The sequence below is a fragment of the Alosa alosa genome, chromosome 7 (genome assembly GCF_017589495.1).
Source record: "Alosa alosa isolate M-15738 ecotype Scorff River chromosome 7, AALO_Geno_1.1, whole genome shotgun sequence".
NCBI classification, from domain to species: domain Eukaryota; kingdom Metazoa; phylum Chordata; class Actinopteri; order Clupeiformes; family Clupeidae; genus Alosa; species Alosa alosa.
The window spans coordinates 9,621,263-9,639,086 of NC_063195.1; the positions used below are offsets into that span (position 1 = coordinate 9,621,263).

The 17,824-nt window shown below is 39.8% G+C and overlaps 1 protein-coding gene across 1 annotated transcript in view; it reads left to right on the forward strand.

Moving 5' to 3' along the window:
• Nucleotides 1-449: 449 nt before the first annotated feature.
• The window catches only part of LOC125297741 (NACHT, LRR and PYD domains-containing protein 3-like), a 43,309-nt gene continuing 25,934 nt past the window's right edge, over nt 450-17,824 (forward strand). The window contains exons 1-5 of the mRNA XM_048248196.1: nt 450-488; nt 8,016-8,119; nt 9,124-10,941; nt 12,362-12,532; nt 14,748-14,924. Coding sequence (XP_048104153.1) covers nt 450-488; nt 8,016-8,119; nt 9,124-10,941; nt 12,362-12,532; nt 14,748-14,924 — 2,309 coding nt within the window. The remainder of the gene's footprint in view (nt 489-8,015; nt 8,120-9,123; nt 10,942-12,361; nt 12,533-14,747; nt 14,925-17,824) is intronic.

The window sequence follows — 17,824 nt, forward strand, 5'->3', positions numbered from 1 at the left end:
TAATTAGATTTGGTGTATAGATGTAGCATATTAAAATGCAATTAGGTCGTGCAGACAGTCCGAACTGCACGCTCATGGAGCTGCTTGAGTATCTACCCGGGTCAGTCGAATCAGCCGGGCGGTCGGTTACGTTGTTATGAGTGCGAGTCAGCCGAATCAGCCGGCTACGTTGTCATGAGTGGATCTTTAGAGCAGTGAGTAGCCTAACTCCTCGTCAAGGTGAAAACAAATCCACAACAAAAGCCATGCTTTCACTTCTGAAATAACATATGTTCTGCACGCATAGCCTACTATAAAATGCAATTAGGTTGCAAAGACAGTCCGAAACATTGCAAGCTCTGTATGGAGTTGCTTGAGTAGGCTACCTGAGGTAGTCGGATCACCCGGGCGGGCCGGTTAGGTTATCTTGTTATGAGTGCGAGTCAGCCGAATTAGCCGGCTACGTTGTCATGAGTGGATCTTTAGAGGAGGCAGTAACTCCCGCCAAGGTGAAAAGCAAATCCACAACAAAAGCCATGCTTTCACTTCTGAAATAACATATGTTCTGCACGCATAGCCTACTTTAAAATGCAATTAGGTCGCGAAGACAGTCCGAAACATTGCAAGCTTTGTATGGAGAGTAGGCTAGCCTACCTGGGTCAGTCGGATCAGCCAGGCGGGCCGGTTACGTTGTTGTTATGAGTGCGAGTCAGCCGAATCAGCCGGCTACGTTGTCATGAGTGGATCTTTAGAGGAGCGAGTAACTCCTCGTCAAGGTGAAAAGCAAATCCACAACAAAAGCCATGCTTTCACTTCTGAAATAACATATGTTCTGCACGCATAGCCTACTTTAAAATGCAATTAGGTCGCGAAAACAGTCCGAAACATTGCAAGCTTTGTATGGAGAGTAGGCTAGCCTACCTGGGTCATTTGGATCAGCATGGGCGGACCGGTTACGTTATGTTGTTATGAGTGCGAGTCAGTCGAATCAGCCGGCTACATGAGTGGATCTGTAGACGAGCGAGTAGCCTAGTTTCTACTCGTGTCAAGGTGATAATAATAATAGGCCTAATGAGAATAGTAGTAGTAGTAGTAGTAATAATAACAATAATAATAATTTATTCACTGCAGGGCATTTCTACGTTCCTGTAGGCTATCTATGTCTACATTGAAAGTCAATTGCTTAGGCTAGGTTAAGACATTAAATAAACAGTCTGGCTCAAACTGCTTTCTTTCCCGTGAGTGGGTGGAGGTTTTGATGCTATTATATTAGGCTATTTTATATTATATTATATTATATTATATTAGGCTACCTAACAGTATAGCCATGATTAATAGTAATATTAGTTGCCTAGTATTAGCAGCCTATAATACTTATTAGAATAGATTCCTAGTAGCCTACTATTAGTAGTAGTGGTAATAAACATTGTAGCAGAGTAGCATTAGACCTAGGCAAACTTTTCTATTGTTAACAAAACAACAACAAATAATTAATTATTAGGTAACACTTTATTTTAATGTGTCGCTGTTACAGTGTACTTACCTAATTAGGTACAGTGGTACAACCTGTGTAACAACATGTACTATCAGGTACTATCATTGTACTTGCATTATGTATTTGTGGGTACCTACATATAGTTGTTACATTGTAATACTGAGTGCTTTTACAAAACTTTGCCAATTTGCCTAAATTTTCATCAGAGGCAAAGAGCTGACCTGAGACCTGCTGGATGGGGTAAATTGGGTCATGATAGATTTGATATACAAAGCATTCTTAGCTCCAGTCAAGGCCTCATTGTTTTCAGTGTACATGTAACAGCTGTGCTGCTACAACCTTGTTACTCTTTGATACAGTGGATTTAACTGGAACAGGTCTTGTCTTGGAACAGGTCTACTAATTCACATGTACTGTGTGGTGTAACAGCAGACACGTTTCAACACATCAATTACAGGATGCATAACATCATTGACAGGATGTATATATGTAGATGTAAGTACTTAACTGGTACACTTTATTTTAATGGGTTTATTCCACTGTATCAAAAGAGTAATAAATGTGTACCAACACAGTTGATACATGTACTACAGTATGTAGGGTAATGGCAGACATGTTCCAAGACACCAATGACACAACATAACGGTAATATGTAATTGTAAGTACTTAACTGGTACACTTCATTTTAATGGGTTTATGCCACTGTATCAAAGAGCAATAAGTGTGTACCAACACAGTTGATATATGTACTATGTAGTGAATTAGTAGACCTGTTCCAAGACATCGAAGACATAGCATACATGTCATATGTACATGTAAGTAATTAACTGGTACACTTAATAGGTTTATTCCACTGTATTAAAGAGTAACAAGGTTGTAGCAGAACAGCTGTTACACGTACTGAAGACAATGAGGCCTTGAGAAAGGTGAGGGAGGATTGGGATTGGGGGGGGGGGCACCAACAAGGAGCACCCAAGAGCAAAAAAACATGTCCACTGAAGACAATGAGGCCTTGACTGGAGCTAAGAATGCTTTGTATATCAAATCTATCATGACCCGATTTACCCCATCCAGCAGGTCTCAGGTCAGCTCTTTGCCTCTGATGAAAATTTAGGCAAATTGGCAAAGTTTTGTAAAAGCACTCAGTATTACAATGTAACAACTATATGTAGGTACCCACAAAAACATAATGCAAGTACAATGATAGTACCTGATAGTACATGTTGTTACACAGGTTGTACCACTGTACCTAATTAGATAGGTACACTGTAACAGCGACACATTAAAATAAAGTGTTACCAATTATTATAATATAGGCTACCCTCTCTGTCAATAAGATCAAAGTTTCTGAACATGAGCACCAAAAAGATGAACAATGTGTGGATGCACTTTGACCAGGAGAGCAAAACTCTAAAGGCTAAATGCAAGTGCTGCAAAAACCTGGTTTCAAATCATGGAGGATCCACATCCAACATGAGAAGGCACTTAACGAAATGAAGCACCCCACGGCACTGCTTGAACGTAGGACTGAATTTCTTTGCGATTTAGCAATACTGACTCAAGTGACTCGTTCAACCCGGATCAGTTTAGTGAGTGACTCAGAATAACCCGGATCCTTAAAAGGAATCGAGTTTGACAGGCCTACTCCCAATTCCAAAAGCAAGTGTAACATTAAACAGGTTCCCCAATTACACTTTATAACATAAAGTTCCTCTTAGCTCTCTATTCAGTACATGACACCAGGCGCGGGAACATATTTTTGACCAGGGGTGCTGAATATGTCAGACACCAAACAGGACGAGGACCACAAAAGCGTCACGTTCAAAAGTTTATTTAAGGGTTGGGGGTTAAGGGGTTTCAGGGGTTCCGGGGGTACAGGAGTTCCAGAGTCTGCGTGTGTGTGTTCCCCAGTAGCCTAACAGCCATGGCAGGAGCTGGATGATCCGGGAAGTCCTGGGGAAACACACACACAACAGCAATTGAAACGGCAGCAGTACAGTCAAGGACTAGGGCGGTATTCAGAGAAGAGGGACGGAAGGCAGGTCAAGATTACCGGGCTGGAGAACACAGAAGTAGTCGAGCGGGTCCGGGATCACAGGCAAAGAGTCAGAGGCGTTTTCCAAAACAGGCAGGTAACTGGTGCTGGTTGCAGACGATCTGACAAGTGTGGACTGAAAAGCAAGGCTTTATATACAGGGCATGATGAGTGGTGAATGCAGTGCAGCTGGTAGGTAAACGAGGGTGAGGCAGAGCAGAGCAGGAACAGGTGGAGGTCATCAGACTTCAATCAGCGCGTGTTACCAGGCAGAGAGAGAGCTCATGACAGAATAACAAAATAATGGATGTCCGACGATTTCTCCCCTAGCATGATAAGATTGGAATTTAGACAGCTAAATACACAATTTTAGCGCCGTGTATGAGTAGGCCTAAGAGTGAGAAGTTTTATAATGCCCTGGCCAGCCATATTCCACTGCCACTATGCGCAGCACTTGCCTTATCAATAAAAACTGTGCGCACACAAATATATGCTAATTAGGCTGCAATGACCTACAATGGCAAACAATTTCTAAGTAGCCTAACTTATGGCATCTCCACTCCACAGCAAAAGTTTCCTAACCACATTATAGCGGTTTCTATCTGAGCGACTCCAATAGTGAAAGGATTTCAGTGTCATATTTCGGTGGCACTAGCTAATCAGCGTAACCTACGGCCTCTCGGGGCTTATTGCTTAATTCTAGAATGGATATTGTTGAATAGTTTGCTAGGTTACAGTAGATTTCATAGTTGCTATACCCAAATCCTTCAACTTCTTATGTTTGATTCTGCACTTGTTATCTTGCTAGGTAGTGTTAGATAGACTGTGAATAAGTTATTCACAAGTTGTTCATTCTTTAGCTTGCTTGACTTTTCCATACACACACACACAATCTGTGTGAGTCTCATATAAAACAAGTTGTTGGCTGTGTTACAGTAATTTGTTGTTTTGCACTCACTAGTTCTACATGTTGTTTTTTATGTCTTTTAATTATTACTTTTTAAACATTTGAAAATGATTGCCCTGGTATGCTTTTATGTACTATTACTCTTTGCTTTTGTTCATGTAAAGCACATTCAATTACCCCTGTGCAAATGTGCCATATAAATAAACTTGCCTTGCCTTATTCTACCAAAGAACAACAAAAATGCTGAAAAAAGACTAGCCTTTGCCTGTTGCACATGCACATGATCTGCACCTCTGTCATCCTGACCACAGAAGCCTAACTGACGCTTACTCGAAACGAAAGTGAAAGGGTATCACCATCTTAGACTTGGTGTAGACCTGTAGCGGACAGGTTTGGAAACTTTATATTTCACAGCAGGAACCTATTTCATGGTGAGTAGACCTACAATACAGTTTGTCCTGCTTCTTAAAATTGCCTTATTAAGAGGGATATAGCCTACTACCGCACCAACGACTAACTTGTATTTTTCTTAGTTTATCTGTAGCCCAACAGAATTGAAAGTAATTAATGGTAGAAATGAAAGGGGGTGGTGATGTCAAGTGCACAAGATGTTACTCAGGATATCTCATCAGCCTACTTTGTTTTCACATTTTTTTGTTGGAAGCTTTCGCCATGTGTCCCAGTCAACATCTGAGAGATTATATCCAATAGAAAATTGTCTGCCTATCTCTGTCTGAGACATTTCAAGTGGATGCTTGACATGTTTCAGGATGTGTAATGGTTCACTTTTGTGTAGGCATATTCAAATGTTTTTATCATTTTAAGTCCATTTTTTGTAAAATGTGTGTGAAACATGTTGCATTGTTGTGTGTCCGCACACCAAAAAACACACAAAACAAAACATGGGCTGACAGAACATGTGTACTGCATGGGTCCCACATGGGCAAACAAATGAATACAGTATATGGGCTAGAAATGGGTAGCCTGGTAGAGTCCTATGTGTGTGTGCTCTTTGGCATAAAGTCTAATAACGTCACAGTCATTTGCTCTAGCCTCTATTATAACCCCGATGCAGAACACTATGACAGCTCATCGCAATATGTTTGCAGTTTTGAACATAAAACAGACATTTCCTAGGGGTGCCAGTAATTGTGGGACATTTGTTTTTTATTTACTTCCCTTCAAGGTCATTTTAAAATGCCTAAATGTTAAAATCTTAAATGTCATTCTATTGATGTAAGTCGCATTGGATAAACGTGCCTGGCAAATGAATAAAGGTAAATGTAAATGTTTTACCTTATTGTTTTCATTATGAGACTATAAGATGAATTGGCAAAAGGGGATTTTTAATGCCTTTTTTGTTCAACTGTAGCAGGGGTGTCAATAAAAGGTAAAGAGTGCTGTATATCATACTCATTTCTCAGAATTAAAAGGATTATAACTGTATTGTATAATCATATTAATATTGCACATTGCATTATCATATTGATGGTGTACTCAATTTTTGAGGCATATGGTAGAGTCTTTAAGAACATCTGCAACATTTATTTTTTTGTTGTTGTTGAAAAAATGTGCTTGTGCAATGTCTGTGGTTTTCCTGTGGACCTAAAAGATGTAGCCTACGTGACCATGTGCTTGTGCAAAAGTCGCTGTTTTTTTTCTGTGGACCTATGTAGTCTATGCGACAAATGAGATGTAGCTACGTGACAAATGGTCCTTTTGTGATGAGAAATGTTAAGAACCTTGTAGTTGATGATTAAGTAGCATGTGATGCAATTGAAATGATTAGCTGTGTCTCTTTAAAGATTAACAGATCTATGCTTATGCCTCCAGACCTTAGTAGTGATCCAACCCATCCTACTTTCACTTATGAACCATTTAATAGGCTACGATCTATGCATAGGTGAATGCTTTTGTACTGCCATCCAACTGATGTTGAACTGAATGTTTTTTATTATTATTTCCACGGCTAATGCTATGTTGGTCAAAATCCACTATACTGGTTCCCTGTTGAATAGTCCTACCACTGGCCTTATTTCATCGCTTGTGTTACATGCAAATGTGTTGAACTAGTTGTTATAACTAGTTGCTATAGTCTGTATAGCATAATTAAATGTATGTGACCTGACAGACAGGAATGTCAGGATGAATAGAAAGATACACAGGTTTGACCAAGGGGTGTTTTACTGTATATTGGCCATTTGTCATTTGCTGTAAAAGCGTTTTTATATACTGCCACAATGTTTGTCAATAGAAAAAAACAACACATTGAAACGTATCCACTGTCTTGCAACCAGCCCCCTCCATACACAATAATGTGTAACTGTGTAGTTTTAAAAAAGAAAATAGGGCTGCCTTGTGCATTGTTAATTAGAAAATACTTACAGAGTAAACTGTCACATTGACAACATGACAAAACAGTCTGACTATCTTGATATAAACAACTTGTCATTTTGATTACACTGACCATTTCATTGGCATAAACATTTGCTTTTGAGGTGTAAATATTTTGAGCAAGATACGCACTTCTGCAGGTTAAGCACCATGCAGTGCAGTTTGCACTGTTTTGAGAAATGTACTAACTGTTGTGCAAAATGTAAATTATGATTTGATAAATACACTAAGTGCTCTGTGTAGAAGTTACACCACATTGATGCCAAAGGGTGGTAATATAACACCACAAATTAGTGGTTTCAGTTAATGCTAATTCATTTGACTACACAGAATGATAAACATAAAGCTACTTATCTCATTACAATTACAACCAATTGTATACATTTATCGGGTTGTATGCAATTTTCTCTAGCAATGAGTGTGCACAGCACCATCAATGCATACAACCCGATAAATGTATTTAAACAATTGGTTCATGTATATGTATTTTTGGAAGGTAGTGCCTTCCCTTAAATTTCAGGTTCCCCAGAAATTTCAGGTTTCTGGCGAACAGTTGCCGCAAATTTGTGGCAATATCATCTGCAAATTAGGTTTGTCACCAGAAGTTCACTGGAAGTTTGGTGGCAAATCACTGGCGAACAGATTTTACACTAGTAGCAAACTTCTAATTGTTGCCAGAACTTTGCTGGAAGTTTGCCTAGTGGCCAACATTGGCAAACTTCTGTCAATATTTTCTAGTGAACTCATTTGTTTTCCACAGATCACCCACAAGTTTGCTGCAAATCTGCCGCAAGCAATTCATTTTTGTAAGGGTTGAAATTGCAAAGAGGAGACATTATCTGAGTTGTCTGTGTCTAATTTAGAGAAATGTGTTTCGAGTTTTGTAAATTAATATGTGTAATGTTTTTCAACACAGAAAACACAAATTGTCACAGTGCCTTTAACACATGTTAACATAGGCTACATTCAAACCGCACATGAGACAAATTCATTTGGAAAACTGATTATGTTACACAACATCATAGTGTACAAATTATCACACACACAGAGTTATCTTTGTGTTGACATTTTGTTTGTCCCTGTGTTGCCCTATATCTGTGTCTGTGTATGCCTTGATGCCTGTTCCAATAAATGGGCATCCTGGCCAAAGGTGATCCCTGTCTGCGGGTGTGATCGCTACAGTATGTTTGTTGTGTCTGTTTTAGATAGCCGGACCTCCATCTCCAGTACCCAGCTGTGTGTCTCTAAAGAGTGATATGTCCTTTCCTGATAGACCAGATCCCAGCAGGGAACTCCCATCTGGAGTAAAGTGAGTTTCAACACACACAGTTAAACACAAACACACACACACACACACACACACACAGTCCTACAGTAACGTTGTTGTGTAGGCTAGCTACACTGACATGTGTGGCCCATTAAAAGTGAGACCCCTTGATGTTTAATATATTTGTGCCTTTCTAGTGTTAAGTGGCCTGAGAGAGGTAACATGGTCCTAAAAGGATATTTGGTCATCATCATGACAAACGGGTTTCATAATTGATGACCAAAATAATCAGTAAATGTGTGTGAAAGTGATTTTGAGTGTGCTTAGATTTTGTTCTTAGCGAAGAACAAATCCTAGAAAAGAAAACATTGGTGAATGTAAGAATCTTTGTAAACATTTCTTTGTAAGAACAGTTGATGAATGAGGCCCATTGATGTTATTACGACATAGATAACTGAACAACGGTGCATTAATATTAACAGGTGTTAATGATGTGTTTTCCCCAAAAAGATAACATTGTTTAAAAAGAAGTAAGAACAACACATCATTGCCATGCACAGTGTAAAACACTTAAGGAAATAGGATGTCCTTTAGCTCTATATGGCCCCTGGTTTCAAATCCAAAGCCCTATTTTAACAATGTAAGCACATAGCCTTAATCATGTGGTGCAATTACATTGAATTTAAATCCATGTTTCCCTTTTCACTTTTTAACTGCAAAAAAAAAAAAATGGTTGGGCATTGGTCACATGGTTCAAAATACTTGTTAAGAGTATTTTGGGGTTACATCCAATGCATAAAAGAGTTGTTAAGAGTTGTTTGGGGTTACATCCAATGAATAAACTGATGATACTGCCATCGTCTATTCCCTTAAATGGCAGGTTCACTTTCACGACGGTGGCTTGCTAGTATAATAGACCCCCCCTATATTAATTAAAAATATATAAAAAAAAATAAACAGGTGGTAGTACTACTAATCCACACATTTGGGGTTAGATGTGCTGGTCTCCCCTTATAGCCAGACTCCCAGACCAAACTTTGATTTAGTCTTCAATCATGTATTTTGGTTTTCGCACACAGATTCCAGCAGAACCACAAATCCTACCTGCAGAAGAAGTTTCAGTGTCTGATTGAGGGAATCACACAGCAGGGAGAAACCAGACTCCTCCATGAGATCTACACAGATATATACATCACAGAGGGGGGAGGAGGGGAGGTCAATGATGAACATAATGTCAGACAGATAGAGAGGGTATCCTGGAGAGAAGCATTAACATGCAGTCCAATCAAATGCAGTGACATTTTTAAACCCTTATCTGGACAAGACAACCCCCTCAGAAAAGTGCTGACAAAGGGAGTGGCTGGAATCGGAAAAACAGTCTCTGTCCAGAAGTTCATTCTGGACTGGGCTGAAGGAAAAGCCAATCAGGATGTCCACTTCATATTTCCTCTTCCTTTCCGGGAGCTGAACCTGATGAAGGAGAAAAAACTCAGCCTGGTAGATCTTATTCAGCACTTTTTCCCGGACATCAAAGATCCAAGAGTCTTCACCAGTTCAGAGCACAAAGTCGTGTTCATCTTTGATGGTCTGGATGAGTGTCGACTTCCTCTAGATTTCTGCTCCAGCCCGAGCTGTTGTGATGTGACAGAGCCAGCCTCAGTGGATGTGCTGCTGACAAACCTCATCAAGGGGGATCTGCTTCCCTCTGCTCTCCTCTGGATCACCACCCAACCAACAGCAGCAAATCAGATCCCTCCTAAGTATGTGAACCAGGTGACAGAAATAAGGGGATTCAACGACACACAGAAAAATGAGTATTTCAAGAAGAAAATCTTTGATGAAAACCTGGCAAAAAGAACTATCACACACATGAATTCATCCAGGAGCCTCTACATCATGTGCCACATTCCTGTCTTTTGCTGGATTTCAGCCACTGTTGTAGAGAAAACATCAAAAGAACCAGAGGGTGTAGAAATGCCAAGAACAATGACTCAAATGTACACACACTTCCTTATCATTCAGACAAGCACAGAAAATGTCAAGTACACAGAGAGAAAAGAGACAGCCGAAGAGGTGATTCTTAAACTGGGGAAACTGGCTTTCCAACAGCTGGAGAAAAGCAATCTGATCTTCTATGAGGAAGACCTGAGAGAGTGTGGCATTGACATCACAGAAGCATCAGTATACTCAGGAGTATGTCAGAGAATCAGAGAGGAGTCTGGGCTGTACCAGGGAAAGGTGTTCAGCTTTGTGCATCTCAGCATCCAGGAATTTCTTGCAGCTCTGTATGTGTTCCTTTGCTTCAGCAAGAGAAGAAGCAACATGCCTGACCAACATCAAACCTCTCAGTTGTCTGCTCTGTTCAGAGCTCCAACACTGCTTGACCTACACAAGACTGCAGTGGACCTGGCTTTGGAGAGTGAGAATGGACACCTGGACATTTTCCTTCGGTTCCTTCTGGGCCTCTCACTGGAATCTAATCAGAATCTCTTAAAACACCTACTGCCACAGAGCAGTAGCCAATCAGATAGATCAGAGCAAATAGTCCAGTATGTCAAACAGAAGATCAGAGATCAGAGGAGTTTAGACAGAAGGATCAACCTGCTCTACTGTCTGAATGAGCTGAATCACCATGCTGTAGTGGAGGACATTAATAGGAGCTCAGGGACCCTGCATGTAGACTTGCTCTTACCAGGAGAGAGGAAGATTGTGAGATTTGAGTTTAAGATGCCAAAAACACAGCTGGCTGAGTTTGACCTGCAGAAGTACATAAAGACACCAGCGAAAGATCAGATTGATCTTCTCAGTCCAGATGAAGTTCTTCAGAAGCTGCTGTCAGTGGTTACAACATGCACATCCGCTATGTAAGTAACAGTGTGTGTGTGTCTAGGTGTGTGTGTGTGTCTGTGTGTCTGTGTGTCTGTGTCTGTCTGTGTGTGTCTGTGTGTGTATCTGTGTGATGTGCATGCATTCCTTCATCTCAAAGGTGCAACATTTTTCTGATCTCATAAGCAAAACTCTCTTTAAGAAAACCCATGTGAAAACTTGAGTGATACCTGTGTGAACCATGTGTTCATTTGCCTTCCTGGTTTAGTGCTTAAGTGCTTCGCACTTATCTTACATGATTCTGTTGGTTAAATGATGTATTGTTGTGGCATAATATCAGTCAGTTTAACATAACGGCGTAGCAACCTGCCCTGTTAGCATCACTGTAAGTCCATTCAGTGATGATGCAAATAAATGGTCTTGCTAAAAAACCCATCCAATAACATCCTTTTGCTCTCAATCATAACTTTGAAGTTGTTAACTACCGTTAATTTGACCGAAATATAATATTAAAGTGAGTCACTGCTTTCTACGGCTGTTGTAGCCCGACAGTACAAAACATTTAAACATACCTACATTTAAGTAAAAGATCATTTCCGCACACTAGTTTAATACTACAAATTGTTTATTTAGATCAAGCGACCCGTTTCAGGGGAGCAAAACCTGAACGAGCAAACGTGCCTTGCGCCCATTACCTAGACATACCCAGAGACTGGCATGGCTTTATTTCAGTTAGCCTAATAGCTGGTTTAATTTGCAATGAGAGATGATCTTGTGGAAAGTACCCCATGTCAATCTCTAGGTATGGTACTGTATGTTGATTTAATGGAGCGCTGTTTCAACAGTATCCCTTCCATTTATCCATCTCTGTAATTTTTAATGTTGTTATGCAGACTTGCTGAATGCAAACTCTCAGAGAGGTCCTGTGGAATTGTACAGTCACCAAACTCCTTGATAAAGCTGGACCTGAGTCACAATGACTTAAAAGATTCTGGAGTTCAGTTTCTCTCTAAGGGACTGTTTAGTCCCCACTGCAAACTGCAGACATTAAGGTTGGTGTAAGGCCATGCATTCACTGACATTTATTTGCACTTATTTGTTTACTTAATGTTTGTAGTTAGTAATACACTACAATGACAGGGAAATAAAAATAATCATTATGAAAAGAATAACTGAACTATATGCAAGCCACTGCCATTGTATTGCCATAGTATTTAGAGATAAGCTGATACCAGTCAACAACTATTGGCTGATGCCGATGTTAAGCCAATATATTGTTCATATCACCCTATCAATTTAGCTACATCATATATTGCATGTGTGTGTGGGGGGGAAAGTCTCTTGATTATATTTATGTATCAGGGCACTCTGACTTGATGATGTTGTTTTATCAGGACACTGTTTAAACACAATGTTCTGTTTCTGCAATATGATATCTTTTGTCATGCTGTTATGCAGACTTGCTGAATGCAAACTCTCAAAGAAGTCCTGTGAAATTGTGGCTACTGTTCTACAGTCACCAAACTCCCTGATAGAGCTGGACCTGAGTCACAATGACGTGGGAGATACTGGAGTTCAGCTTGTCTCCAAGGGACTGTCTAGTCCCCGCTGTAAACTGCACACATTAAGGTTGGTGTAAGGCCATGCATTTACTAACCGTTTTCATTTATTTGTTTACACAGTTTTTGCAGTTAGTTATACAGTTACAGCCAGGGAATCAAAAATATTCATCATGTATAAAGAATTGTGTGGTGTGTCAGTAGTTCAGAAGATATAGGAGGAACTGACCAGGAGTTTGCTGTCAAAGTGTCCTTGAGCAAGACGCTGAACCCCAGAGTGTTCCTGATGAGCAAGTTGGCGCCTTGCATGGCAGCCTCTGTAATCAGTGTGTGTGTGAATAGGTGAATGTGTGGCATGAAATTGTAAAGCTCTCTGCCATTTACCATTTATCATTACAAAAGAACTGAACCTCAATTAGTCGGCCCTTCATAGCATCAATTTGCCAGTCGGTGCATAATACAACATTTAGCTAGTGCAGAATTGATGAGCCATAACAAATAAACATTTTATGTCATATTATTTGCAGATAGGTCAATATCAGTCAACAACGCTAATATCAGCTGATATATGTTAGCTACATTACACAAATGGCCCTATTTTGGCAATCAGAAATGGATGGTCAGGCGCAAAGTTTATATACATTAAAGGTGTGGCCAGTCCAAAATCCCTAATTTAATGGTGTGATTTTGTGATCAAACGCTGGGTGATGGGCACTGGGCGCAAAAGGGTTGTTATTATGTTTCTTAATCATAGTAAAATCTTTAAAGTGTGTGTGTGCATGTGTGTGTGTGTGTGTGTGTGTGTGTGTGTGTGTGTGTGTGTGTGTGTGGATAATAGGCATGCAAATGGTCTGTGGTTTACAGGGGCACGGTTTTAAAAGTATCCCACACATTTATCCATTTCCATGCAGACTTGCTGAATGCACACTCTCAGAAAAGTCCTGTAGAATTGTGGCTACTGTTCTACAGTCACCAAACTCCCTGATAGAGCTGGACCTGAGTCATAATGACCTGGGAGATTCTGGAGTCCAGCTTCTCTTTAAGGGACTATCTAGTCACTGCAAACTGCAGACATTGAGGTTGGTGTAATGCAGACTGCAGATATAAAGGTTCTCTTTATACTATGTTATCATAAAGTTACTCATTTGGAATAAATATCCCTTACATTAGGCAGGGCAATATTTGCATTATATTATTTAACATAAAAGCACAGTAATCTTTGTTTGAATTAAAAAATAGTACTTCTTGCTTGTGTCAACAAATCTAAATGCAACATCTAGTGAAAATCAACACCAGCTAGATAGTGAGGGAACTACCATATTTTATACTTGTATCATTATTTGAGCATTTAACTGCATTTAGTCAATTTGATTTATAGTGACCTTGCACAGTATGTTGTCATAATTCTGTCAAACGCTGCAGGTTTGCTGGCTGTATTCTCACAGATAAATCTTGTGAGATTATGGCTTCAGTTCTACAGTCACCAAACTCCCTGATAGAGCTGGACCTGAGACACAATGACCTGGGAGATTTAGGAGTTCAGCTTCTTTTTAAGGGACTGTCTAGCCTCTACTGTGCATTGCAGACATTAAGGTGGGTGTAAGACCACACAGGCTGCAGATATAAAGGTTCCCCTTATATGATATTAATGTTACAAAGGTTCCCCCTGATATGATATTAATGTAAAGTTACTGCTATTTTATATTAGTGTAAAGTTACTGCCATTTTAAATGTGGCCTAACAGGCGGGTCACAATTTGTCAAACATTGCAGGTGGGCTGACCGTACGGTGGCGATCACATTAGCCAGCAGCTGGCGGCAGTGGCAAGCGCAATGCAACGCTCAGACCATAATAAGTTCTATCTCGTTCCTAAGCAACACAAATGGTTTGCCTAAACTGACAATTGAATATGCTCGCGTTGCGCTTTGAAAGTTGAACCAAGTTCAACGCTCAGCTTATTCAATGCTAGCATTACCTCAGCGCTACCAGCGTTCCGTTGCTAAAGCATAGAGAACAATAGGACCCCTGCCTCTAGCCGCTGGTCAGTGTGATCCTCGCCTAAACTCACAGATGGGTAAAACTAAGGAAGACAAGTAATACAACTAAACAAAATTAAACAAAACAGGAAAATTGCACTTGACCAGATTCATATAGTAATATGTTACTATATAAACAAATATATATAGTCTTATATTTTAAACAACTTTACTATATTTTGGTAAATTGGTTCATGATAACCTTGCATAATATATTGAAGTTTGTCATAATTATGTCAAACATTGCAGATTTGCTGGCTGTAAACTCACAGATCAGTCCTGTGAGATTGTGACTTCAGTTCTACAATCAGTAAACTCAGCTCAGCTGCAACAGCTGGATTTGAGTCACAATGACCTGGGGGATTCTGGAGTTCAGCTTCTCTCTAAGGGACTGTCTAGTCCCTACTGCAATCTGCAGACATTAAGGTTGGTGTGAGGTCATGCAATTTCTGATATTTTTCTGTTTCTTTGTTTACTTAATTACATTATACAATTTTGGTGCAATTTCACAGTTGGTGACTACATTTCCAAAGTCGGACAGAAATCATGGGAGTTGTGCTGAAGTCGCGTTACGCTCCCATCAACTAGGACTTTTAGTGTAAGGTGCCAATGTTAGCGGTTTTACGTCGGTCGAATCAGTCTTTTTTCTAGATTTGGCGTTACGACAATATCAAACATGTTTGATATTATCGCAAGTCTTTTAGTCGTGGCTCATCCAAATAGTGGCGTGAACAATGTAAAAAACAATAGTGACCTCACTCCAACACCAAACAGGAGGTGCAAAGTAAGCAACAGCTGTAGCCTATTCATGGGTTTCATCAGTTTCCTTGCCACAATCTAGTTGAAGATCCCTAGTCATTGCTAAATCATAGCCTGTGACTAGTCTGTGACTTAAAACTCTATGACTTGTCTTTAGATGTTAGAGGGTCTGAGACTGTAGTCTTTCAAAAAAGTTTTCCAAATCTTTGCAAAGCCTGTCAGTGTAAGGAGGGCTTTAGTGGCAAGGAAGTAAATATATTTGTGATACAATTATTTCATTATCTCCAAATGTTGCAATCTGTGCATAACACATGTAGGTAGTGCATAATTTGATATAACAGATAAACATCAGCCACTAACATTGTAAGTCATAATATTTGCAAACAAGCCAATACCAGTCTGTTTGTCTTTCTTAGGCTCAGGAAGTGTGGTTTCTCAGATGAAGGTATTGTTTGTCTGGCTCTCACTCTGATGTTAAACCCCTCCTGTGTGAAAGAGCTGGATGTGAACAACAATCATCCTGGAGAATCAGCACAGAAGCTATTATCTTCTACACTGAATGATCCTCACCGCAAAGTTGAAGCCCTTCGGTATGTACTCTAAAGAAACAGAAACCACAATCTGCAGTCTGGAGTTGTACAGTGGGCATCGCTTTCAAATTACCATTTAATTCGCTCATTATGAGGCGTGAAGCTGCGTGAAGCTTTAGTACCACTTTCAACCACTGTGCATCGCTCTGCCACTGTACATCGCTCTGCCTGCCGCCCCCTCTGAAAAAAAAGCATGATCTACCATTAAATATAATTGTTGCCGAGAGTAATCCCAGCCTACGAATTCAATAACAAAATAAATCATGCATAATTAACATTACCTTGATTTAGGCTACTTGGGTATGGCTTAAGGCTTGACTACACGTGGTAACGAAAATCGAAATCGAAATTTGTTGTCTACATTATTGTCAGTGTTGGGGGTAACGCAACTACGCAAATCAAAACAGTGTCTTGTGTGATAATTGAGCCAGTAGAGAAATAACTGTTCAGAATTAATCTGTAGCCTTGGGTAGGCTTCTGCAGAAAACAATGTTGTTGCCGATTTAATACTATCTGGCGACGTTTTTAACAGGCTACGCAACAACTATGACCCACGTTTTGGTTTCGTAAATTAATTTTCCCTACTTCTTGACTGCAATGTAGTCAATTGGCTGCTTGACATGTCATTTTTATTTTTCTGTACAAAAAACAAATACATCTGCTTTATGCCGCAGAATTACATTCATATTTGGAACTTACATAGTCCAATGCATCGTTACACTACGTTAGTGTTTCCCAAAACCATAGTAGCAACGAATGTTCGCAACCACTATCGTAAAGTTGTGTAGTTACAACTACACCTCTCGACTTGTAGTAGAATGTTGTAGTAGACTTGTAGTTCCGGGGATCTTCATGTCAAAGACGTCACTGACACCAGTTATTTGTTTGCAAATTAATAATTATAAATATATTTAGGTTTCTAATTGATATTTACACTTCTAACCACCATACATCCATATTTTAAAATGCCCAAGGCAGAAAATACATAAATGAAAAGTCAATTTGCAGCCATGTGCACGTAAGTAAAAGTCACACACCTGCAGATAATAATAAGGTGGTGCGCACTTTTTGACGAGTCAGTTGAGAATATGTAGCCTTATGTAGCCTTTTTTTTGCAAACCAGGCCAAGAAGGCTGATTCTGATTTTGATAATATGATCTGTACAAAAGATAAACTTAGGTAAACAACTATGTGAATATTGTTGTCAAAATCTTAACCCAGATTCGAACTCTTGGACAGGGGACTGATAACTGCTGCGCAACGGCGGCTGTCATCTGCCGGCCTTAACGCAGTGCGCCACAGAAGTTTGTGCAGGTGCCCGTTCACGTGCTACTAAACGTCATTAATCACCTTAGTCCAGACTACTGAAGTTTGGAAACTATCATGGTCCAAATTTACAAAGTACTATGTAAGTATGACAGTTTTGGGAAATAGTGGTAACTTACATGTTGGTTAGTTGAATGATGCATCCTGTTAGTAAAAAGCTAACCTCCGTAGTTGTACGGGAAACGTACCCAGATCAGCTTGTAGGCCATTAGCAATCTGTTTATTTTATTTTATGAAGCCTATACAGTAGATCACTTGCCACATTCTCATTTTCAATAGACAGATGCAATAGCCATTGGTCAAATATTGAGTATAAAGCAATTAAGATAGTATGAAGTACTTTTTGTATAGGCTACTATCATAAAAATGTGTTAAAACGAAAAGCATTTTGCAACTTGACAAAACACTGGATTAAATATCGTAGGCACAGGAGAAAACTTGTACATCCATTGGCCCGTGGGGAGATCACATGCCAGTTGCCTCTCCCTTCAGTGCTATGACTCTGTTGATGACTTTGTCCAGATGGTCTATGTATTTATAGCAACGTTCGGCTGTGAGTTTGTTTCGCCAAAAAAAACTCTATTGCAGATATCAATGCGTCTTTGTTCATGGGTTTTACCAGTGTTTAGCTGTGTCACAAAACAATAAGCT